Genomic DNA, 26,753 nt, shown 5'->3' on the forward strand with positions numbered 1-26,753 from the left:
TTTGGTCCACTACGTTTCGTCCACTTTTTTTTGTCCACTGACACATTTGTCCATTTCATGATTTGTCCATTAAGTTTTGTCCACTCACCATTTAGTCCAGTTTCGCCTATTATATTTTCGTTCACTGACTATTTCGTTCACTATAGCAAAAAAATATAGATAACATGAAACATAACTTATTTGGTGAAAAAGTAATTTATTTAAATTTAAATATATTGTTGAATGTACATACTGTTTGTATTATAAACATGATTAATCACCATTTTCTTCTTCCTGAAGAACTTCAGCAGGTTTAATTTTTAAACTATATGAAATTCCTCTCAGATATGTTTCTAGCCGGCCGTCGTTCTTTTGTCTTCATACCGTATAAGCATTTCCCTGATGCGTTCATGATTATTGACATATGTCTGACTTAATGGTGCACGACTTGCGTGTGTCCTCCCAACAGTTGAGTAGTTGAGTAATCACCTGCTCATTTGATTGTTGTTCATCCAGTAAGACTTTCAAAAAGTTCCAAATGCTGGGATGATTAATAACCATGAGTTTTTTAAATTTATTATACCAATCTTCGACGGCATTGTTAAGCCTCTGTTCCTCACTCAAGATTGCTTCGTACACATTCCATAACCATGTTTTCGGTGTTGTAATTGTAGGTGGAAAACACAAATACGTATGTATTCTAAGATGGACGAAAGGTTATGGACATAAAAGTGTGGACAAAATCTATGGATGGACGTAAATTGTATGGACCAATCGGTTGTGGACAAGAGAACATGGACGAAAGGTAATGGACGAAACAAAAGGTAATGGACGAAAGGCCCGCAAACCAGTCATTTCTTTACCCTTGTCTCCCTTACATAATCGTCGTTTGATGTCCATATCCATGACAAAGTGATTGCTTACTTTCTAGCCTATTGAATGAGTAAATTATCTCCCGACCGGATGGCTGCAACTTTGGCTACAGGCTGGCCTGCTCCCACACTCGGGTTACGTAAACAGCGTGAGAGAAACTCCAAAATATCAATGTAAAATATTAAATATAACTAGGTAGTTAAAGCGAAACGTTACTTATTCATCCTAATTTAAAAAGTAGAATCTGGAGCGCCTACCTTCTTTTTCCAAATATTTTTGTCACAGGGCCTGCAGCCCCAAACCTTTCCTCGGTGACTCATACTACCCCCAAGACTTCACTCCAGTCTCTTTTTAATTATTGCAGATAATACATGAAATAACGAGGAAGGCAAGAGTGTTGGAGTGATAGAGTGAAATGGAAGCACCCCGAGAAAAACTCTACAACGTCACCTTTGTCCAGCACAAATTCCATCATGACCAGGCCAGGGATCAAACACGGGCTTCCCGAATGAAAAATCTACGCGCTATATCGCTTGAGCCACAAACGCGGCTTTATGTTACCTCACATGGTCCTATCTTTATTTACATGATCTTACATGGTCATTGCTTGTTTCCTATCTGCCTCATTTGATTAATGGTTAGGTATGTTTTATGTCTGTCACATGAGCATTTCTTGTTGTATATGATCAGGGACGAGTATTTATGGAGATCGCGAAAATCACTACATAATAGATATACAATAGCTTTTTACTAATCTTTACGAATTAAGTGATTCTGATTAATAATATACGGATAAAACAGTCTCGATAAATCGCGAAATATGTAGAGTTCTAATGGCGAAATGTGAACACATCCGCGAATTATTACTATTGTGTCGTTTTATAAGTGAATTTCATATTCTGAATCTTTTTCGAATTTTTTTCACTTGAAATTGTTATATATGCAAGTAGGCTACATTACTTGATATTTCAGGTGTTCTGATTACATTAGTGAACTCAAAAGACGGAGAATTCAACATTTTACTAATAATTTCAAAGTGTTAATTTGAGAGCTGCAAGTGTTTTTCTTTTTAATGAATGTGTGTTAAATACAGTCTCAATCCAACAAATATTGCCTATTGGCCATACCGCACCTTTACCAGAATCCAACGAAACTTTAATGTTAATTATTTGGAAAGTAATATTCATACTCCAATTCCAAAATAATTCTATTTTCAAAAAATTTCCTTTAATCTCCGCCGAGAGTACAAATCAATCTCCAACAATCTCCACGACACCAATATTAAAAACACAAATGATAAAATTAATCTCCATATATACCTGCCGCTGTACATGATCCCTACATGATCATCACTTGTTTTGTATGTCGTTTATATATGCATTGCTTGTTTCCTGTCTCTCTTTTACACAGACATAGCTTGTTTCTTCTTTTTCTTGTATAGTGTTTTCTTGTATTCTTCGTATAACACATTGCTTTTCTCTTCTTTCTGACATAAATGTCTTAGTTTCCCTACAGTGATAGTAATCGTATCATCTCTTTTCTGTTCCCCATAACATTGTTAATTATTTACATTTGTATTCTCAGTTACAAACGCGACATACAGACTGAATCTGATTTCTAGTCCTGAAACAATGTCAGTGTGCCGGCGCTCCTTCTAATGCGTGTAATCAAGACGTATTGTTCGATCGTTCCTGCCGCATACTGATGCAGCTAAGTTTGGTCCCATTTGACCTCTACAGCGAGGGACAAGCTGGTTCTTCGGAATTACAATGCCATAACCTTAAATGGAAGGACCACAACCGATTCGTATAATATTCCCACACTTGTGGGAGGACTTGAATGCGTTCTCATCGATAAAACTGGAAGCTTAACGACCGTGTAAGCAAACGTTACAGGACATTATCAGTGGCGGCTTGTGTGATTGGGTGAAAGATGAGAATATTCTGAAAACATCAATGTTTTAACATTGTTTGAGACATTGCCGTAGCACAGTCTGTCCAACAGTTGAATAAAGGTTTGGTCTTCTACGTATTCTACGAGATACATGGTAAAGAAGGTGACTTTAGGGCAGACTTTCTCAAATTACTTAGTTTTTTCCTTGATTTTTAAATTTCTCCGTTGCTCTTTTGTCGTCAGAGTATAATACCATAGTTTCGTAATTGAAGGGCTTGGTGGAAGAAGACCCTCTGCCACATTTTTTAATCTCAAAAAAAAAAAACTCTTCTTCCACCAAAAACTGAGTTTTAGGGCCTACTCCTTTTCTTGAATAACAAAAGGAACCAGGTTAGACATATTTCACAACAGAAAACCTCGTAAACATATGCTCTGAATGGTCTGCTGTCATATTTTACAATTATTATTATTATTATTATTATTATTATTATTATTATTACTACTATTATTGTTTTTATTATTATTATTATTATTATTATTATTATTATTATTATTATTATTATTATTAAATGCAAATTGCGCCTATTCACTTCACTGGTCTGGTTAATCGCTCTGGTTAAGAATGCAAAGAAACGCTCTGATTATGAATGCAGCAGATTCATGCACGTGAATTGCGAACAAATGCCATCGATCTGAAGAGGCTGCAGAGGAACATCACAGGGAAGTGGAGGGACGTTCCTGTTCACGCACACTCCGTCAGACTTGGATGCTGTGGCTGAATAGATAAGATGGCACCAAGCAGTGAATCACGTGCTTGATGAGCGATCCTAAGGACTTCAGAATCATAAGTGCATTTTGTTTTTCTTTTTTTTGTAAAAATATGACAGAGCGTATGTTTATGAGATTTTCTGTTGTGAAATATGGTTCCTTTTGTTATTCAAGAAAAGGAGTAAAACTCAGTTCTTGGTGGAAGAAGATTCTTTTTTGAGGTTAAAAAAATGTGGCATAGGATCTTCTTCCACAAAGCCCTTCAATTACAAAACTCTGGAGAAAGTTACACAACGCAGAACTGCACGCATTGTATTCTTTACCTGACATAATTAGGAACATTCCAGTCGTTTGAGATGGACAGGGCATGTGGCACGTATGGGCGAATCCAAAAATGCATGTAGAGTTTTAGTTGGGAGGCTGGAGGGAAAAAGACCTTGGGGAGGCCGAGACATAGATGGGAGAATAATATTAAAATGGATTTGAGGGAGGTGGGATATGATTGTAGAGACTAGATTAATCTTGCTCAGGATAGGGAGCGATGGCGGGCTTATGTGAGGACGGCAATGAACCTCCGGGTTCCTTAAAAGCCTTAAATAAGTAAGGACCAAATAGTTTCGTGGCTCTGTAAAGAATTGCTTTTTGACGACTTTCTGCAATACTGCATAATCTAGTCTCCATGGTTACACGCACAGAGTATCCTTGATTATTCGAAATGAACCTTCTTTCTGTGTTAACATATATTACAAACACGCTTGAGAAGTCAAAGAAGGAAATATAAATAATGTTTTAGAGACATTCACATGCATTTTAACTCCATCACTCTTTTCCATCGTTGAACACGCCCATTTTAAATTTACTGCTGCATTCGAAAAACATGTGACAGCTTCTTGTAGTACATACTCCCACATTTGTGCGAGCAGACATCCAAATTCCGTAGACAATGGAGTAAAGCGTATAAATGTGTGGTTGGCGAAATAGAAGAAAGTAGGTTATTCTATAGAAACGAATCAAATTGTCTTCGTATCAAGTAGTTTATTGTTATTGTTCATTATTTCTGTCACTTTAAGACAGAGCTTTGTTAGAAAAATCGAATTTCTTCCAAGCCAGTCGTCTCGCTCGTTAACATTGAAGTCAAGGTTCAGGCTTACGTAATAAATATTAGACTCAGTATGATTTACGACTTTTGGCTGATAGCTCATGTTTTCACTTTTATGTGTTGTAAATCATACAATAAAAACATTTTACATTGCACATTGCCGAATTTTTCAAAATATCCTGTGCTGTAAATATTTGTAAATTTTTATGACTTACTGCAGTGTACTGTCTGGTTTTGCGGTGTATGCTCATTCGTGACATGAGATACTACTGAGATTACGATGAGGGGTAGGAAAGGCTGGCGAACAGCGTATTTCGAATCTCAGTGGACCGGTGGACATCAATGACGTCACGCTGCAGCGAAAAAGGAACAAAAACTGCTGTAAGGTTCAGTAGCTATCATGGCGGCTGTACGAGTTGTATGCGCTACGCTAGCAAGATTTTGCGAAATTTTCATACTGTCATCTCGCTCAAGGAAAAGGGAACACAAACAATTTATTTCTTGAACCATTAGTCCGTTGGCATTTTCGTTCATAAGCCATTAACATATTGCGAATTCTAAATGAGACAGTAGAGCAAGTGGACAGTTTCAAATACTTGGGGTGTACTATAAGAAATAACGTAAGCTGCAGCCAGGAAGTCAAAAGGAGGACAGCAATGACAAAGGAAGCTTTTAATAGAAAAAGGAGCATCTTCTGCGGACCTCTGAAAAAAGAACTAAGGAAGAGACTAGTAAAGTGCTTTTTTGTGGGGTATGGCATTGTATGGGGCAGAAACATGGGCATTACGACGAAATGAAGAGAAACGAATAGACGCATTTGAAATGTGGATATGGAGAAGAATGGAGCGTATGAAGTGGACAGACAGAATAAGAAATGAAATTGTGTTGGAAACAGTGGGTGAAGAAAGAATGATGCTGAAACTGATCAGGAAGGGAAAAAAGGAATTGGTTGGGTCACTGGCTGAGAAGAAACTGCTTACTGAAGGATGCACTGGAAGGAATGGTGAACGGGAGAAGAGTTCGGGGCAGTAGAAGATATCAGATGATAGACGAAATTAAGATATGTGGATCATAAGAGGAGACAAAGAGGAAGACAAAAAATAGGAAAGACTGGAGAGTGCTGGGTTTGCAGTAAAAGACCTGCCCTTGAGCAGAACACTATAAATTAATCAATGGCGGTTTATGGACATTGCCACCACCTTTGCACGCTGATGGCAGCTCTGCTACAGCGCATCAATAATGCCATTGCTGAAATTCGCTCAGCACTGAGACTCGGAATACGCTGGAAGTAAAGCATGGATTAATAATTGGAAATACTATGAATGCCGGAAACAAATGTCGGCTTATCTATTCACATCATCCCAATGAAGTTTCAGAACTATCTACGAAAAATGTTTCGAAAAATCATTCCCTAACGTTTTCTCTTTATTAAGCAGTTTTTAGCTTGTTACTTTTGTTAACTTTTATAGTCGTACTTATGTAGCAATGAATTATTCTGAAATACCGCAATTATTGTCGCACATCTCTTGATTTTATTAGTAGTTGAACTACTTGCTGCTCAAATAGCCACCATTTATACAACAAATTTTTTGTATTACAATCACAAAAACATGCACAATTGAAAACGGACCATGATTTAAAAATAAAATTTATATGGAAATTATGAACATAAAACATAACTTCCAACTTTTTTTTTAAATTAGTTTGGAAGGAACTCAACTTTGATTCTGATGCAATGCTCTCTACGGCAATTTTTGTCATTTTTCCTCTTTGTTTAAAAACTATTATTATTATTATTATTATTATTATTATTATTATTAGTATTATTATTATTATTATTATTATTATCGCCCGAATTTTGAAGAGAGGGGGGACATGGATACATGGATTCCTGGAATTGAAACAACAATGAAGGAAGGACAGTGGGTTGACAGAGAAGATTGGAGAGAATGTTTAAAATTAATTTTCAAAAACTAGAATATTGGGCATTGGAAGATGTGTACACATTGTTAAAACAGTTTTAGATAGAGGTTATTATTATTATTATTATTATTATTATTATTATTATTATTATTATTATTATTATTGTTATTATTATTATTATTATTATTATTATTATTATTATTATTATTATTATTATTATTATTATTCATCTGTGGTCATACAGCCCTTTTAGTTTAGCCTTGACCTCCTTAAGAATTGCCGCCCAATTATTATTATTATTATTAAATAACGGGTTTCATCGAAAAAAAAAATTCCGCAGAAAAATTTGCCTTTATAATAAACCTGTAGAACAGGTCTCATTTTTTAAATATTTCGGTTGTCATTTAAGCTATAAACAAGAAAAAGATTTTTCTACAAAATTGAATTACTTTAATATGCAATGAATACCATTAATAACATTTTTGAACCTTGTCTTGTTAAAAATATACAAGAATTAAAGCCTATAAAACATTGGCGAGTCCTGTTCTCATGTACGGAAGTGAAGCTTGGACCATACGTACATGTGATGAACACTGAATCACTGGCAATGAAATGAAGTTTAAAAAAAAAAAAAAAACCTCTGGCTATACTAGATTAGACAAAAAGAAAAATTAGGATATTTTGAAAAAATTAAACATTGACCCAATTTTAGAGAAAATTCAAAGTTATAGATAGAAATGAAACTCTCATATACTCAGGATGCCTAGAACAAAGATATCATGCTAAGCTTTAAATTATTGCCCATTAGGAATAAGATCTTTTGGCCGTCCGCTGAAACGATGGAGTGAGACCGTAACAGGCCACCAGACTTAATACGTGAAAGGAATATTATTATTATTATTATTATTATTATTAATATTATCGTTGTTGTTGTTGTTGTTGTTGTTGTTGTAAGCCTACAGTACATCCATTGCTGCCTGGCAATATCTATGTGAGAGAAGTGTTCGAATAGGAAGGTAGATCGAAATATCTCGGCCTAAGGATTTCCAGCAGCCCATGTTTTCGTCTCTTTGATGTCTTAAGATGAACAGCAGCTTTGAGTATCTGGTCTATGTCTCTTGGATTGGCGTGCGAACGGTAAAGCATGCTTACATTTCAGGCGCAATTAAATATATAAATAATTCTCTGAAAGTTGTGAGATTTCCTAAAAATATTCCTTAAATAACCAATCTAAACAGCGGTTTGCCTTCGTTATTTCTCAGATTCGCCACCTTTAAAGTTCAGCGACGCCGTATCAGATAGGTAGACTAAATATTCACTGTCTTAAGTTTTCACATCGTCACTGTGGTAAGAATAATTAAATATAAGAGATCTAGAGTACTAGACCTGAAAGACGCGTCTATAACTTAAGTTCTGACTAGCTGGTCTTTTATCCAGGCGGCCAGGGTTTGATTTCCGTCTAGGTAGTGATAGAATTTGTGGTGGACAAAGTAGGTTTCCTCGAGATACTCCCGTTGTCCTGCATCATTCCACCAACACACTCCAGTTTCCTCTCATTTCATCTATTATCTTCAGTAATTAAAAATAGGCTTAGGCCTAGGTGAAGCCTTGGGGTAGTACGGGTTTCTGATACCCATATAGAAAGGGCTTGGGGCTCTGGACCCTGGAGCTCATCAAGTGCTCCCCTGAGAATGAGACCTCGCTGTCAGGACTGAGGCAGGGTAGTTTAATTGTCGGCATCGGATTCACGAACGCCAGCTGTCGAATTTGGACAATCATATAAGGCGCACGTTAAGTCAAAACAAGTTTAAATGTAAGAATCCTTCCGGGTCCAGCTCTCATAAAGTTAGTCAGCCAGAAATCAAATACTATTCGGAGTTACTGCGATAGTCCACCACTGCTCAATATCGATATTTAGATTTTACTGCAATCTAGTGACGCCATTAGAAAGATCGGGGATTCGCGCTCTCAAGGGAAATAAAGTGCTTCGCTTCGTGTTTCAAGGCTACAGAAAATGGACCTTTGAGATAGCGTAATGTTATGTGAGCGAAAGGAAAAGCGATTGTGTTGGTCAATTTTGTCGTCTGCGATAAAATAGGTTCATGTGCATTTCAGTAGCCTACGCTTAATAAACTAGGAGATATTAGCTGTCTAGTGAGATTTACTGCGTTCCTAGAGTTTACACACTTTCCGCAATAAAATACGTACCTATATTAAAATCGGAGCAATTATTCTGAGGCACGTATATGTAAATGTAGGAATAAACATCAGAGCGGTACATTTTCCTTGAGTCCTTTCAGTCCAGGACAGAGTTTTTTAGTATAACTCTAAAACATACGTCCTTTGGTCTTCACTTTCCTTATTAAGGTTATTTATTATTTTTTATTATGGTTTTTATTCAACGACGCTCGCAACTGCAGAGATTATATCAGAGTCGCCGGTATGCCGTAATTTTGTCCCGCAGGAGTTCTTTTATATGCCAGTAAATCTACTGACATGAGCCTGTCGCATTTAAACTCACTTAAATGTCATCGCCCTGGGTCGAAATCGAACCCGCAACCTCGAGCATAGAAGGCCAGCGTTATACCAACTACGCTACCGAGGCCGACTCCTTATGAAGAAAGTCGTGCTAAGTATGTATATTGCCTCTTAAAAATTCATACTCGACCGTATTTTGTCTCATTTCATGGTCCAACGACCCATTGAAAAGATTAAGAGAAATTTGTATGAAAAGAAAATAATCCGTCAAGGACAATGTTTACATTCCCCCTTCGGGGAATACTATGAAATGATGGAATTGGGAAATGGTGATGGAATGATGGAGATGCCTATTATGGGGAAAAAGGAGAATCCCGAGAAAACCTCCAACTGCGGCCTTGTTCGCCACAATTTTTCAATGACATTTCCCAAGCTGACCGGGACTCGAACCTGGATCGCCTGGGTGACAGGCTGAAGGTCTGAGTAGCCAAGATGGGAAGTGAGTAGCTTTACTTATATGTCTATATGAAATCCATGGCCGTATGTTTCTATTTGGCCTAGAATATGGACTTTGTCTATGAACCATGTGATTTCTTGTATTTTCTTAGGCATAGAACCGACGCGACGTTCTGCTAACTTCATCTATAAGAATTCCGTTTTACAGCCATACTTCGTTCACAAAATCTGTGAAGTAGATTTAAACACAGATGAGTGCTATTTTTCAAGCTGGTGACTCAGTGAAATAAACAGTTGTGTTACTGAATTATACTGCATAGACGACCGATATTTTATAACGTTTTTCAAAATTGAATGCAATAATGTTGTATTAGTGACTTTGCCCTACACTTCCGTATTTTAAATACAAAGCAACCAATAGGAATCAATGTCCTGTGCAATGTACCACGCCGTATTTACTGCTCTCTCTGTGGATCCCAATAGATAAAGACCCATTATCTCTGACACGTGAGATTTTGTTTTTAATAATTCTAAACATTTGCGGAATGAAATGTAAAATTTTGTGGAGTTGTTAAAAACGCGACTCGTTAAGTAAAATTTTCCCTCTATTACTGTATCTTGTACAATAATGAAAATTAGTATATGAAAAACACTGTCCTTCTGCTAAGTGATAAACATAATTTTTACGATTTAAAAAAAATATTCATATATTTTTTCAAAATTCACTTTGCAGTGATGAAGCGTTTCCCTCATAACTCAAAAAGTATCCAACATTCTGTGATGAAATGTTTTGTGTGTATTTATGCATGTCATATCTACAATATGATACAATATTACTTCTCTACCTTTGATAGATTGCCTGATAAAAAATAATTTCATTTAAAAAAATTATCAAATATCAGTATTTTCTTCTAGCACAAAGTAAAAAAATATATATTATTTATTAAGGAATGTAGTTGAAAGAGCATGGTATTGTAAACATGAGTTTCAGGAATAAAATAAAAGAGAGAGAACATGAAAAAGTTAACAGGTTTTTGAGTTACGTGGAAGACACTTCATCACTGCACAGTGAACTACCGTCGTTTTGAATTAAAAAAAAAAAAGAAATATAAATAATTTTTTTAAATCGTAAAAATATTTTTTTCATATAGCAGAAGGACAGTGTTTTACACATACCAATTTACATTATTGCACAAGATACAGTAATGGAGCCACCGGCGTGGCTCATTCGGTTAAGGCACTTGCCTGCCGGTCTGAAGTTGCGTTCGGGCCCGAGTTCGATCCCCGCTTGGGCTGATTACCTGGCTGGATTTTTTCCGAGGTTTTCCCAACCGTAATGTGAATGCAAGGTAATCTATATCGAATCCTCGGCCTCATCTCTCCAAATATCATCTCGCTATCACCAATCTCATCGACGCTACATTACCTAGTAGTTGATACAGCGTCGTTAAATAACCAACTAAAATAAAATAAACACAGTAATGGAGGAAAAAAATGTTGAATATTTCCAAAATTTTACTGCTTTAAGCTGTACCTAACCTCTTAAGAACCGACAACGTTTCATAGAATAAAGTAACAAACATATTTCAAAGCGAGTGTAACTTAATTGTAACATGAACAACATAATTTGGTCTCATCTCCATTAATCTCAACGTCATTACTTTTCGTTGCGTAACTAATTCACATTTGAACTTAATTTATTTCGTGGAGTGGATGTCATGCTCATCGGAATGACTGAAGGAATAATTCCGGCTAATAAAGTATTAAAGCTCCGTACACCGTAGCGTACACACAGAGAGACAGGTACAGCACAGTTAATAGACCATTTTCCATGGCGTGTCTCACAAACGACAGGAAATATTCCGAGACAACTCTTTTACGTCAGGTAAATGTATAAGTGAACTATGGGTTTACTGCCATAAATCACACCAGAATGAATTCAACATCTTCTACACTCTGCGAGTGGCGTTTTCATATCCTCTTCTTACTCGCATTGTACTTTCTATTCTGTAGTGACAGGAGATACTAAATTATCGCCTATCAAGAAATTTGAAGCTCATCTGCTCTCGGAAATTCTCGGAATAACGTTAAGAGCCCAAAGCGAATATTTCAACTACTCTGTCCTCACTTGGAAACGACAAATATTGTCGTGAAGACTAAGCTGGAAGACAAATACCGTGCAGACTGTGAAAGGATTAAATTCTAGGCTATAGTAATAGTTCTCAGAACTTCTTTGTGGTGTGAAATTTCGCTGAACATGTCTCTCTGCAATTATGTCAGTCCCCTTCGATAGCTTATTGCTAGAGCGCGGGATTCGATCCCTGGATTTAATAATAGTGCGGACAAGATCGGTGAATCAAAACTTTTCCAAGGTTCTTCTGTTTTACTAAACATTATGAACTGTATGAAACCATTAATTTCACCTTGATCTCATCCCCTTTTCATGTCATAAAAATTCGGTTAAAGGGGAACATCCAGCTTCGGTTTTGCAGGATGAAAATAGCCGAAGCAAAGATGGAACAGATAAATTTAAAATAAAATAGAAACTGAAATAAAATTAACAATATACACTATTGGTACTGAAAATATTTACATCTACAGCAGAGTCAAAAAATTCCTTAATATCACAAAATGGGTTTTTTATTAGCCCGCTTGCAAGATGGTTTAAATCTGTGAAAATGTACAACACATGCCTGTTGAGGCAATTTATTGAACATAGTAACTGGAATAGAGATAAAATAATTATTTGATTTGCTCAGTCAAACAGTTGATTAAAAAAGATAATATGTCTCATTACCCTGTGGTGGCTGAGTGATCAGACCGTCAACCTGTAACTCAGGCGGTCCGGATTCGTATCCCGGTCAGGCCTGGGATTTTTCATGAAAAATCCATAGTGGCACTTGTGGCGGACAAGGTCACAGTTGGAGTTTTTCTTAGAACTCTCCTGTTTCCCCATATTAGGCAATTGCATCATTCCATCACCATTTCTCCATTCCATCATCATTCCATAGCATTCCCCGACCGTTGCGTTGGCTGGAGACGCACGAAGGGAGCTGGCCTAGGGTCGAGGGGGTTTACCTGCTCGGAACCTGGGTACGCAGCGAACCTTAGTGCAGTCAGCCGGTGTGGGTTTGGGAATACGCGTAGCTTCAGGATTAGCGCAATAGATCTTGAACGGACGCAGTGCCGGGTCCTAGAGAGCCCTTCCCGAAATTCCCTTCCAATTATATGTCGTGTTTAACTGTACAGTTCAGATCTGTTAACATGATTGTTGAGTTTTTTAACACCTAATAAACAGTTCAGTATATCTAGATTTTCAACAGTTAAAATTCTCTTATGAATAAGGCTTTGCAATGTGCATCATAAGGAGAGCCTGTCAATATTCGTAGGCCTATAGTATTTTTTTTCTTTTTTTTTGAAGAACAAGAACTTTGGCTATAGTACTGCTATTCCCACCCATATTCGAATTCCGTAAACCATTATAATGTTGAGAAATGAATATCAGTTTTTTATATATGTTTGGAGCATAAGAGGTTTTACATGTCTTAGTAACTATGACTCTTGAGAGTTTAACACAAAGCACATGGTATGGTGTTTCAGTTTAATTTGCTGTCCGATGTAATCCATAATAATTTTGATGAAGGATAGGTAGGGCGGAGAAAAATTATCTCCGGCACCGAGACTCGAACCCGTGTTTTCAGCTCTATGTGCTGACGCTCCAATTCCAATTTTTCTCCGCCCCACATATCCTTCATCATATGATAATGCAGAATTCCTGCACGGAAATATTTTACGTACTTCGGTACATCACAATAACATAATAATTTTATTTGTGTTTGAGTACCCTTAAAAGTAATTTTCCTTGATGAGAACATTATATTTCTTGAAATTTAGACGGAAACCGTTTACCTGAAACCACTTCGCTCTTCCCTATCATCTGCGGATAACATTGAATTATTTACTTATATTATCAGTTAAGTCATTTATCGTGATCAAGAATAAGAAAGAACCCAAAATAGAACCCTGTGGCACACCACTTTTAATGTCCACAGTTTCAGAATATGCGTCATTGTATAGGTAGAAAACCTTTCGAGACCGTTCTGATCCTCCCAGCCGTTATAGCTGACTTGCGAAACCGGATTTCACTACTCATTGTAGCCCCAAATTTACTACGATGCTGGTTGGATAGCTGTATCGTACATTTACAAATTTCATGACAAAATTTCATCTCCTATGAAGAATCAAACAAGTGCTTATTTCGTAACACGAGTCAGAGGCATGACCGTACATTGCACAGCTACAGCGCTGAAGAGTTAAATCTTTATTATTAGTAATATGAATTACGTATAATTTTCTTACAACATATAATTTGTTTCTGTGTAGAAACTTTTTTTTTTTTTTTTTTTTTTTTTTTTTTTTTTTTTTTTTTTTTTTTTTTTTTGTAGAATCATCTTGTAACAGCCGTATTTCATATATTACAACTCGGATTTGTAAAGGTCTGCTTTCTTTTCTAGCTTCAGCTTCTGCAGCTGAAAGATTTTGCTTGTTTTAAATGTTTGGAAGAAACCCGCTCTTCTTGAATAATCGCCTGACTGCCAGAATTCTGTCTTCATTTGTTTTCTTTCCCTCGGTTTGTTCTTTATAGCTTCGTCTGCGAATTTGCACTCATCATTGCTTTCCCCCTTGCGGTTTGGTAAATGTGTTGCTAAATTGGTCTTAATGAAGAAATACTCCTGCCTTGCTCTACGACTTGCGGTAGGCGTGGTCTCCTGTGTCTGATGGGGCCACAGAACTTTCAGAATTTGTGTTATTTTGCGCTGTATTTAAAAGTTAAGATTTTTTTTTTTTTTTGCTACAAAGAACAGGAAGTTTATGTAATCTGTTGCAATACAAGGTGCTTAAGAAAATTCTGTTTTACTATGTCTGAAGCAAGAAATGAAGTTCTTAAAGTTTCTCTGAAGAATCGTATTAAATCGTAAAACTGTCACTAAAGCGGTTAATAATAGTAGTATTATAGCCCTACAACTGGCAAAACTCCGTTGTAGGAGGTTACTAAACCTTACCGCAGTGCTGGAGGCAGAGTCTGGAGTTAATCTGAATCATTGTCGCTACAGATTGACAATTCATGTGACGCATCACTGCGGTGGACTACTTGCGTGTTACTCAACTTTTTATTTTATAAGGGTTTCCTGCGGTACAAAATTCCGGCACACAGGCTACGCTGATACAACCTCGGCAGTTGCGAGAGTCGTTTAATAAGTATGGATTCCTATGTATAATAGCAGGGGGATTACTACTAAGTAGTAGTAACAGTAGTAGTAGTAGTAGTAGTAGTGGTAGTGGTAGTGGTGGTGGTGGTGGTGGTGGTGGTGGTGGTAGTAGTAGTAGTAGTAGTAGTAGTAGTAGTAGTAGTAGTACAGAAGTGCCATATTTAACGGCTTCAAAAGCGGTTTAAGTTATCTTCATTCCAAAGACACGGTTGCTGCCGGGCTTTGCTTTATATTTTATCGGAATCTAGAAATAACGATACTTTTAACATAATAATACTCCTCAATTATAGGCCATCTATCCCGGAAAAATGCTGGCCCTCTCTCCTTTTTTACGGGAGAGTATTTTTCTATTGTTATTTCAGGAGATGTAAAATTATTGCTTGCTCACAAACTCAGGAACGGCTACAAAACGCGGAAATAATAACTTTACGTTTTCACACGTGCAACAATCACTTCGTTTAATTAACATGTGGCGGCAAACCGATTTTCATTCGAAACAGATGATTAGAATAAAAATGAGAGCGGTTGGCCGTCTCACCCGCATGGCTATCTCTCCCGGAATTGCTCTATTATTTTTTTTGTAATATGTTAGTATTCTGTTCTTTAACTTTTTGTCAAATTTTCACTGCTTGTATACTTTGTGACCTGGTAGAGTGTAAGAGAAGGCCCTATGGCCTTAACTCTGTCAGTATCTATACTAATAATAAATCTGTAGCCGAAATTTTTCTGGTAATTTTCGAGTTTCCAAAAATAATTGGTCCTAACATATATAATTAACCGCCCTGAAACCGAAAATCGCTTTTTTGAATTTTTTTTTATATGTCTGTCTGTTTGTCTGTCTTCTGTATGTTTGTTACCTTTTCACGCGATAATGGCTGAACGGATTTCGATGAAAATTGGAATATAAATTAAGTTCGTTGTAACTTAGATTTTAGGCTATATGGCGTTCAAAACACATTATTTAAAAGGGGGGGTTATAAGGGGGCCTGAATTAAATAAATCCAAATATCTCGCTTATTATTGATTTTTGTGAAAATTGTTACATAACAAAAGTTTCTTTAAAAATAATTTTCGATAAGTTTTATTCCTTGAAAAAGTTTGATAGGATTGATATTTAATGAGATAAATGAGTTTTAAAATTAAAATAACTGCCATCTAAGGCCGTCTAATGAATTAAAAAACAAATGACTTCGTCTATAAGGGGCCTTGGACAGCAACAATCAAAAGCTATGAAAGATAGCCTACAGAGAATGTTTCTGTGTTTGTATGAAGTAATATCGGAAGCTAAATTAACCGATTTGTATAATTAATTATTATTTCACCATTTGAAAGTGCAGTTTCTCTAGATGGACATAATGCTATAATGTTATTACAGTAACTTATGATATAATATAATATAATATAATATGTAATATTATATAATATAATTTAAGTTATTTGGAGGGTTCAGAACCATAGTGGGCCAAGCGCCATTTACTGAATACGTAAAAAACAAGGGTTAAAATTAAGTAATTACCATAATTCAATGGAAACCTATAACAAGTAAAATAAAATTATACCTACACATTAAATCTAAATGATGTCAATCTTCATTAAGCTATGGTTGCATGTAATAAAAATTAAGAAACATGTTAAAGGAATAATAATTGTCATTGCACCAAATGAGTGTCTCTGGACCAAAATGATCGCATTTTAATTATTTGGATGCAATTTAAATTAAGTAACATATTAAACGATTTATCCTTCTATCAAACACGAATGTTCCCTGGATCAAACGTCCTATTTTAATTATGTAATTACTTTATATTTATTTCTAACGGGTGCAGCGGAGCGCACAGGTACGGCTAGTAAATAAATAATAATAATAATAATAATTATTATTATTATTATTGTTATTGTTGTTATTATTATTAATGTAATGGTAGCAGAATAGTAGTAATAATAATAATCATCATCATAATCATAATAATAAACTTTTCGCGAAGCGCCCTGGTACTATTTTATTTAAGAATTTTGACGTGCACAGAGAATTTTCGGAGAATTGCCTCTTTCAGGAACAGTTTTTTTTTTTTTTTTTTAACTCTTTCAAGGATTTACTTCCTTTGCGAATCAAACCGCGCTAAGAAATTATATTGCTTTTAAAACTATAGGGCATACTGCTATCGGATCTGGTTTGGACTAGCGAATAGCATGGTATTCTGTAGACCATGGTGGACTAATTGTTTTATTATTATTATTATTATTATTATTATTATTATTATTATTGTTATCATTATCATTATCATTATTAATTTGATCATCATGTAAGCTGCTGTGTGAACAGTGCTCATAAAAATGGTGTACCGAATGTGTCTAGTAGCATCCGGTCTCATCACACTACGCACTTCAGTATAACTTTGCATTGCGTGCAGTTAGCCTGCTGAGAGGCAAAACGGCTTGCGTCACGTTCACATAAACTTAAACACTGGGTAATATATTGCTGAAATGTGTGTGTAAACACGTAAAGTCCGGCAGATTGCAGTTACTGATTTATTGTTAGCGTGACTGGCAAATAGTACACCAATGCGGTGAGTAGTGCTTCACTTCCAAGACGAGATCTTGTATGTTTAGTTTATACAACCCTTCATTTAATGATGCTTTCAGTCACAAATAAGCCGCTCCCCGGATATAACGCCGTCTGTACCGCGGGCGGGTTCGGATGTACCGCTGACCTTACTGCCTGGCTCTGCCGTTGAAAACAAATTCCTTCCTAAATGGACTTCTTTAGTATGCAGGTGGGGTTACGTTTTAAGGCACGGAATCACGGAACAGACCAGTAAATGTCGCAAAATGGTCGGCTTTCTTTTGTGTATATTATATTTGGAGCTTTTGCCATTGGCTGTAGTATAGCGTGGCTGTTATATGAGTGGGTCGAAACTATCGTATAACCGGACAGCAGTTTATCAGTTCTTTCTCGATTTTACAATGCTTTTTTAAATAAAAATACAGCAGGTTTTTCAGTAAATGCAGCGTCGATATTTTCTAGAGTGGTCACAGAAATAGGTCCTCCAACACGGTGTTCAACTTTCATCTCCATTCTTCAACCCATAAATTCCGCATATGACGTACAAAGAACACTGATTCCTCAATGTATATGCCATATCCGCATAAATTTCCTTGCAGGACAACCCTTTCAAAATGGATATTTTGTCACATTCACAATATAGCATCGACTATTTTTATCACCAAACATTGAATAACCGGTTATCAAACAATACTCTTTTTCTTTTTCCATAATAACCGCTTTCGCTTTTGTTTACAATGGAAGTTCAAGCCTAATGTCCGGTGACTCGAACATTGAGATATCTATTCGGTAACTATTGAGTTATTAAACTTATCGATTTATTATATCTTTCTCGTGTTTCTTGAACAACGCAACCTCTAACTTATCGATGTCAACTACTGATTGGTTGGTCAAGTTTCAGAAATACCCGCTAGATACTAGCTACGACAGTCTAATTTGTATTTTATGCATTTATTCTGTTGTTATTATTATTCAATTTAATTTAATTCTTAGGCCCATAGATATAAATAGGGAAAGTTCCTTTTCCATACGCCAAATGTATGTTGAATATATACCCTTGTTCTAATGTGAGCATAATTATATTTTTAGGATTAGGATTTAGGTTATTATTGGAATCATGAGGTATGAACAGCTACTGTCCTGCAAAGTTCGAAAATGAAGAACTAATAGTAAGATCTAGGTTACAATCCCTAAGCGATTAAAACATGAAAGGGTAGGAGTGAAGGAGAGCGAATATTTTGTAACAAGATGGAACAAACACGACAGGTCTCCTCGTGCAGAGCGAACATCGGCGAATATTGAACTTCGCCATACTCGACAAATTTGAACCGAACATAGCGCCTGTAATGCAGAACGCTGGTATGAACGACAAGGATAAGCTCTGTCACAAGCAATATACTATCAAATTCCTTAGATTCATTGTAGCTCTAATATGAGAACTATTGAAGATTATGCTATCATGAACAAATCCAGGAAATCGTGCAACGATATCTCTAATTTTCAAGGAATGATTACAGACAATTTGAACATTTATGTGTTTTAGTAAAGTTCAGCTATATCTTTGCTTGGTGACTACTGCGCTAACCTTCTAGCTATGCACATTCCCAACTCCGACTGACTATACTAAGATTTCTTGCGTATCCAGCTCTCGAGCAGGAACCCTGTTCGTCCCTAGACCAGCCCTCTCCGTGTGTCGCCAGCCGGCGTTCGAGGAACACTACAGAAGGATACCTGATGTGGGAGCACGGAAGTACCCTGAGAAAAACTCCAACTGCGATCTCGTTCGCCGTAAGTGTTACAGCTGGTGCCAGCGTTTTTGGCGTGTGTTATAGATATACAGTGCCCAGTTTGTGAGCATATTGCTAGTGTAGCTGAGAATGATACCACTTCCTATACACGTCACATCAGCCATTTGTCAAACACGGTTGTCTGACTGCGGCAAATGTAAAACACTCGTAATTAACGTTCCCATTACTTATTTCACACGCCAAAAACGATCACACGAACTGTATTATGGACTTTTCAATTAAAAATTCCAGGACTGAATATGATTCGAATCCGGACTACCCGAAGGTCTGACATCTCAGCCATCGCAGGGGATCAGTATCCCTTAATGAAAATCCCACGATGTTTGACTTCTATGACACCGCTTTTTCACATATGACAATATTTAAGCATCAGTGACGATATAAAATCATGCAGATTATGGGAGAAATTGAACTCAAAACCATGGCTTCCAGAAAGCGATAGTAAAGCTATGCTTAAGCTGTTATTCGTTTAAGAAATTCCGTCTTTCTGGGCCTTGCTTTAAACCGTGAATGCTCGATGGAATGGCAGACACGGCAACCATTAGACCACGGAGGAGCTAATGATTCTTGTGGAATATTACAGACGTTTCCTATTTATTTCTCCACTAAAATACCAGAAAATGTCTGTGGCATTTCTGTATCGTTCTTTGTGTGAATGCGTTTGTATTGTTCAAGCAATCACGTGGGGTAAAGTATTTGGACTGGAATGAAAAGCCATTAATAGGCTCGCTAGCTGTGAGTGGAATTTAGTCACGCTTTAGCATGTAATTCCCTTGTGTATATATTGGCAGGCTGTGATTCCCAGCATCTCTAGCGTATTTGACAGCTTGAATCCTGCATTAACCACCACCACTTTGTCATCCCCCAGTTGTTCTCGACCGACCGACATAATGGCAAGGACTTAATGTTAATTTCCTTATCTCCACTCCTGTAATGTGTGAAACTAACAAGTAGCAGAGCAACACATATTCTGTTGGTCAAGTGTTGTGCGTAATCGTGGCGCGAATTTGCGCAACTGTTGTTAATTCACTGTGTTGGGATCAAGCTAGCCAAATGGTTAATGCATCGCCTTTCCACACCACAGATTCTGTTTGAAGCCCTATCGAGTCCAAGTTCTTCTTATAGTAGATGAAAACGGTATAAGGACAGATTTCTTCAGCATACGTGCTTTCCTCTACCATTATTAGACAAATTCATCGTTACTGGATTTTTTGCTAAATGTGTCTTGCTACGTAAGCGTAATAGATTACTAGCTACATACACGCATGCATACATAAACTTTTTAATCGGTTATTTTACGACGCTTTATCAACTGCCATGGTTATCAAGCGTCTGAATGAGATGAAGGTGATAATGCCAGCGAAATGAGTCCAGGGTTCAGCGCCGAAAGTTACCCAGATTTGCTCTTAATGGGTTGAGGAAAAACCCCGGAAAAAGGATTTGAACCTGGACCCGCACATACATACATACATACATAGGGTTGTTGTTGTTGTTGTTTAGTCAACTGTCCGAAGACAGGTCTGAACCTCACAAGTGTTACCAAGAAGGCACCACTTATGAGGCAACTAGGCCAGGAGATAATGGGGTAGGGTGGCCAGTTTCTTTCCCCTTCCATTGCATACATTGGCGTCTAGCTACATATTACACTAGTCAGACTTCAGATGCATACAAACAATTGTTCTTCCTCTGACACATATCGTCAAGTGAGATGACTGCCTGGCGATATCAGCCAGAATCTCAATCAGAGGATAATACATAAGATAAAGGTTGGTAATAGTGTGATACGAGTAATATTGTGATAGTTCTTTTTGAGAATTTATTACAATTTTACTGAGCGAGAGGTAGATCGGTTTTTTGCATAAACGTATTAAGGGAATGTTCTCGCTCAGTAAAGTTGTAATAGATTCTCAAAACAAAGTATTACAATATTACCAACCTTTTACTCTACATGTACACACCTGTGGAGTAACTGTTAGCGAGTCTGGCCGCGAAACCAGGTGGCCCGGGTTCGAATCCCGGTGGGGGCATGTTAGCTGGTTGAGGTCTTTTCCGGGGTTTTCACTCAACCCAATATGAGCAAATGCTGGATAACTATCGGTGCTGGACCTCGGACTCATTTCATCGGCATTATCACCTTCATCTCATTCAGACGCTAAATAACCTAAGATGTTGATACAGCGTCGTAAAATAACCTACTAAAAAATTACCCCACATACATACATACATACATACATACATACATACATACATACATACATACACTAGTATCACTGATATTAAATAATAGTATATTATTATTATTATTATTATTATTATTATTATTATTATTATTATTATTATTATTATTATTATTATTATTATTATAACTTGCGTGGCTTTTTTTTTTTTTTCAGAATCGTATGAATGAGATCTACCAGCCCATCGACACGATCCACCAATACCTGGAGCAGTTCGGAGCGTACAGGAAGGCCACGGGGGTGCGGTAACTGCACGAGCCGTCGGCGTCATCGTCCAGCACCTAACCACCCTGTTCTCCTCCCATCCATCAAGGTACCCACTCCACTACCTATCCTAACTTATAATGCATTCATTTTATTCTCCACAGTACGCGGAATTAAGCCAATAGTCGCCCTCGTTTTCTTGGAAGTATCTTTGAATTCTTTATAGACTGAAAATACCAATGTATCATTAAGCACTATAACCAGAACAAAAGTGATTAGGTTGTCTCTTCAGAAAGGGAGCTCGTTGCTATGACTACAACTCATCTTTATATCGGAGTCTTCATATTTCTGTAGCAATTTGTGTATAATGGAATCTCTTTCTTTCCTAGAAGAAATACTTGCGTTTTTGTAGCTTCATATAAGCGTTTGATATGAATAGGCTAATTTGTGTTTTGAAATCTTGAGATGCAGACTCTTGTTTTTGGGCGTCATATAATTAAATTACTATATACAACTTGATGTCATATCTTAGGTACTGTTAGGATTCCAAGAGAGTAATAAAACAAGAGAAATTTTACCGTTTGGGTAGGCTATATTCGCCTCTGTCAAAATTAATCTCTTTAGGAGCGATTGTAATGGATAACATCTTGTAACTATAACAAAAAAAATGTTATTTGTTGTGCAATATATTATTACTATGCAGATTCTTGTCTCTGAATTTAAGCAGTAGTAATAAATTAAGATGAAAAATATTTCTAGAGGATCCCAGTAAAAATTTAGATATTGTAACAATACAATGTATGACTTATCCAGTCATTTCTTCCCTTCACTCCTTGCTCAACTTAGGCCTATGTAAGCTTTCCAATGAAATCATCGGCTTCTTTTTCCTCTCCGCATATCACCTCCTCGATTCATATCTCTTTCAGACTCCATGCTTCCTATTTAACTACGCCCAATAGTCTTCCCGTCGGTGACAGTTGTTAATTTTCTTGTGCCAACAATCATCACTTATTTTGATTGTATGACCCACACCATTTCAAATGTTTTTGTAAAATGTTTTTACCTCTGCCTGTTGTGCACTAAATTTTATAACTGTATCATAATTTTGATCTTTTAAAATTGTTTGTGTTCAAGCTACTAAGCATTAATTCCTGTCATATTTTGTACTCCTGAACTGTATTTGTTTTGGATGTAAATTTAAAATATTTTAATTATTGAACAGTTAGGAGCATTTTATGAAGTTAATGAATATAATATTCACAACCTACTGAATTTGTACCAGTCTTCTATTAGGGTTCAGAAGTGGGATTCTAAAATATACTCTTAGGAACATATTTATGTGCTAATAATACCCGTACAAGCAGTATTTTCTCATCGAATTAACATTTCTTCATAGATATAACTTTATGTTACCGTAAATTAGCGCATTGGCTAGAAGTAACTGTTACGTAGGCCTATAGGTCTATTATTGATGGGTCATTATTCAAACTTAAATGTTATTCAGAAATGTAGGCTACCTGTTGTGAATGGAATTATTGCTTAGTAATCAGAATGTCTAGGAGCTTGTATTCTCTTCCAGTAGGCTAAACAGCAAGAAACTTAATGTTTGCCTTCATTGATATTATGGACCACTTAATGAGATCTGTAATTTTGAATTTCATTGGAGAACAGTGAGTGTATATCTGAGAAGATAATTAAAGGTGGACTGAATGAATTTCGGCTTTATTTGACAATTAACCCTTGTGTTTCCCAAATTCTTCATCAAATAATTTCATAAAAATGAATGGATAACAACTTATTTTCTCGAAGACATTGGTAGGTTGATTTATAATACCAAGTATTTGACAACTAAATAATTCAGCTCTTTTCAACTGATCTGAGCTTAATTAGCTTAATTAACATCCTTCCTAGATTTATAGACCCTACATTAGTATGTCGGCGAGTTCAATACACATATGCCTACTCTACATCTGGACCAGCTACCTATAGAAGTTTCTATCAGGGACCTCTCCAATAGTTATTGTTGTGCTAATTGTTAGCAAGAGTTGATTACGAAATAACAGCGGGGCTGTGCAGAGAATTTTGCCTTTATTCAGTATAAAACAGAAAGATCTTTTATATACCGAAAATATACTATATAACGCTAACCGCTCCGTTTTTTCCTGCGCTCTGCATTTTTTTCCGCCTAAACATTCAACACCCTCGATCGTGATTGAATCTGCATACTTTATATCTTGAAACAAGCACCTTAACAGTAAACTCGCCTAAAACTATAATAGAAATATTCTTTGATTGAATTCGATTCAATTTGAGGGAACATTAAGACATTCATAACTTTGTTGGAGTCTTCAATGTTAGATTCTTCTACTTCTGTATTTTTTGGTTTGACCGCCAGACACCTCTGCAAGTCGGGTCTACAGAGATATCTGTCCACAAGGTTTCATTTATAGTCTCTTTAACTGCGAGGTCTTATCATGACTGTCTCTTGGGAATTATGTATTGAACTTCCATTTTTTATGTGTTTCCATCTAGTGGCCATATCTGAGATATGTCCAGCATCAGGTCTTGCGAAACAGTATCTGTACAGGGGTTGATCGTAAGTCATATCTTTTGCATAGGAAACAACATCAAAGCAACCTACATAATCACACTTGGCTATAACTTATTTAATTATTAATTTATGTCATATAGGCCTACACGTCTACTGCATCTACTGCATTAAGAATCCTTTGCATTTTATGCCATGTACTGAGAACAAAGAACCATTCATGTTCATCATTTGGAGACATGTAAGAATTTACTTCATACAATCTCTTTTGTTGGTACAGTGCATTCAGAAAGTCTCTCCGCAGTGAAATTAAAAAACATTACTAGTCATAATGTGTATTTTTCTCTTAGAAGTCACAACAGTCGACGGGTGGCGGAATCTGGCATTGTTGCTCGCTTATAAGATGTAGTAATGAATGAAGAGCATATATTTTTCATTTAGTTCTTTTTTAGTTCGTTATTTAACGACGCTTTATCAATTACGAGGTTATTTAGCGTCGATGAAATTGGTGATAGCGAGATGGTATTTTGGCGAGATGAGGCCGAGGATTCGCTATAGATTACCTGGCATTCACCTAACGATTGGGGAAAAGCTCGGAAAAAAACCAGGTAACTAGCCCAAGCGGGGATCGAACCCGCGCCCGAGCGCAACTTCAGACCGGAAGGCAAGTGCCTTAACCGACTGAGCCACGCCGGTGGCTCCTTTTTAGTGTATGAATGTGGTGTACCTAACACACTAAGTGAACTTTCTGAACAGCCTGTATACGATAAGATTTCATCTATTTTCAGAGACGTTTTATTGCTTGTGTATTTTCTTAATTTACTACTGTTAATTTTTTCCCGTGATTCAAGATTCGATATCTCTGATTTTTTCTGGGTGTAAATATCTACGTTGAGTAACATAATATTATACCTCAGTATTTTATATGCTTCATGTATGTTATGTATACCGCATTAAGAATCTTCGTATTCTTTGACATGTACTGAGGATGAATATTCTTCATTCATGTTCGTCAATTGGAAGTATTTGCAAAATGACTTCTGCACAGAAACTTTTCTTGATATAATATGACAGGTATACTGTAATACTTCATCCATTTAAAAAAAAGTTTTATTTTTTTATCATTTATTTATTGCGACCAAAAGTTACATACATTAACAAAGATTTTACAATACTATTGTAATACTCGTATATGAATATTCTTGAAAATTAAAAAATTGCTTACCAATCTCATATTCAAATACATATTAAAAATTGTTGTATAAATAAAATTGTAATTAGGTCACATCCGAGAAAGCAAAATGCAAATGTTATATTGCCTGTGAATTATTGTTATTATTATTATTATTATTATTATTATTATTATTCACCGTCAATAATATAATAAGCTTTGTAAGTAGTAGGGCTGCCTGCTCGTGTTCTACTTGCAAGACAAGGCTGTCGTTCAGATCCTCGCAGCAATTGAGTGTGTTAAGAACGAGTCAAGGCACAAGAGCTGCCTTAATGGGTGCGCTGGCTCTTGAGTCCCGGAAATTCCCTGTTCTTAAGACAGGAGCACGCTCCTTCAAACAATACACCCGTCTCGGCTGATAATGCCGCTCTAGTATTTTGTTTTGTTATCGTATCGATCTCGTATAATCTCATTCCTCGCTCCAAAGTGGTCCTCCGGGTGCAAACAAAAAGCAGGTACTGGCTGTAATGCCTCATTTGCTCACTTGAGTGCAGCCCTGCTTGTTAAGGGCGTGACACAGCCATCTCAGAGTGCTGTAGCTTTCTAGAGAGACCATTGCGACTCCTAAAGTTTTATGCGTATTGTTAGTTATTTAATGGTTCTTTCTAACTAGAGCGCAGTCTTCATTGTGTGACAACAGAGTTCGAAATAGGAGGATCGTTTTTAAACTCAGAATTGAAGAAGGGACAAAACATCTTTAAGGCAGTTTGTGTTTATGTATTTCGTTATAATGGTTAATTAATTTATTTAATTTCATTCTAAGAGTTACGTTAGAAACCTGTTACATCTTATCTCGTTCTTGGACTGTTTATAGGCCCATATCTATTACAAATATTAGTCGGTATTTCACACTTTTTGCATTATAGTGTAGTTCATTCTCTGTAAGTATCCTTGCCAGTTCTCTTCGTGGCTTAATATAGGGTGAGTCAGGACCTCTGCTACAAATACTGATATACGATATATCTCGCTATGAGCATCATTTTTCCTCAATTTACTAATGCTATGTGAGCGTCGTTTAGGAGCTGCGCGACATCGAAGAAAACACAGATTTTACTGGCATTTATTTATTATAAGCTAGGGGGCGGATGTTGATGACCTAAAAATCTACTTAAAATGATCATTAAAATGCCCTTAAATTAATGTAACAAGTACATGAAATTAAAAGAAAATGGCATTTAAATATTATTCACTGTACTCGTACCACAACCTCTTAAAAATTAGTCACCTTGTTTCAATGACTGCCCTGCAAATCTCGGAGAGAGGAGGCAACTTCCTTGAATTTGACTAAGATAAAGGAAAAGAACATACAAAAAATGAAGGTTTTAAGGGAAAACTATAGATTTTAATGAGGGTTTACAATGTGTTTCAATCAGGGGTGGCCCATGTCAGTGCCTTCATTCTCTGTCTCCTCCTCCTCCTTCCG

At 36.5% G+C, this 26,753-nt stretch overlaps 1 protein-coding gene across 2 annotated transcripts in view; it reads left to right on the plus strand.

Annotated features, from left to right (window-relative positions):
- Positions 1–23,075, plus strand: part of MED20 (Mediator complex subunit 20) — a 635,350-nt gene extending 612,275 nt beyond the window's left edge. For both annotated transcript variants that reach the window (XM_069826019.1, XM_069826020.1), the window contains one exon: positions 21,504–23,075. In XM_069826019.1, coding sequence (XP_069682120.1) covers positions 21,504–21,596 — 93 coding nt within the window. In that variant the 3' untranslated portion in view covers positions 21,597–23,075. The remainder of the gene's footprint in view (positions 1–21,503) is intronic.
- Positions 23,076–26,753: the final 3,678 nt, after the last annotated feature.

This window comes from Periplaneta americana, chromosome 5 (genome assembly GCF_040183065.1).
Source record: "Periplaneta americana isolate PAMFEO1 chromosome 5, P.americana_PAMFEO1_priV1, whole genome shotgun sequence".
NCBI classification, from domain to species: domain Eukaryota; kingdom Metazoa; phylum Arthropoda; class Insecta; order Blattodea; family Blattidae; genus Periplaneta; species Periplaneta americana.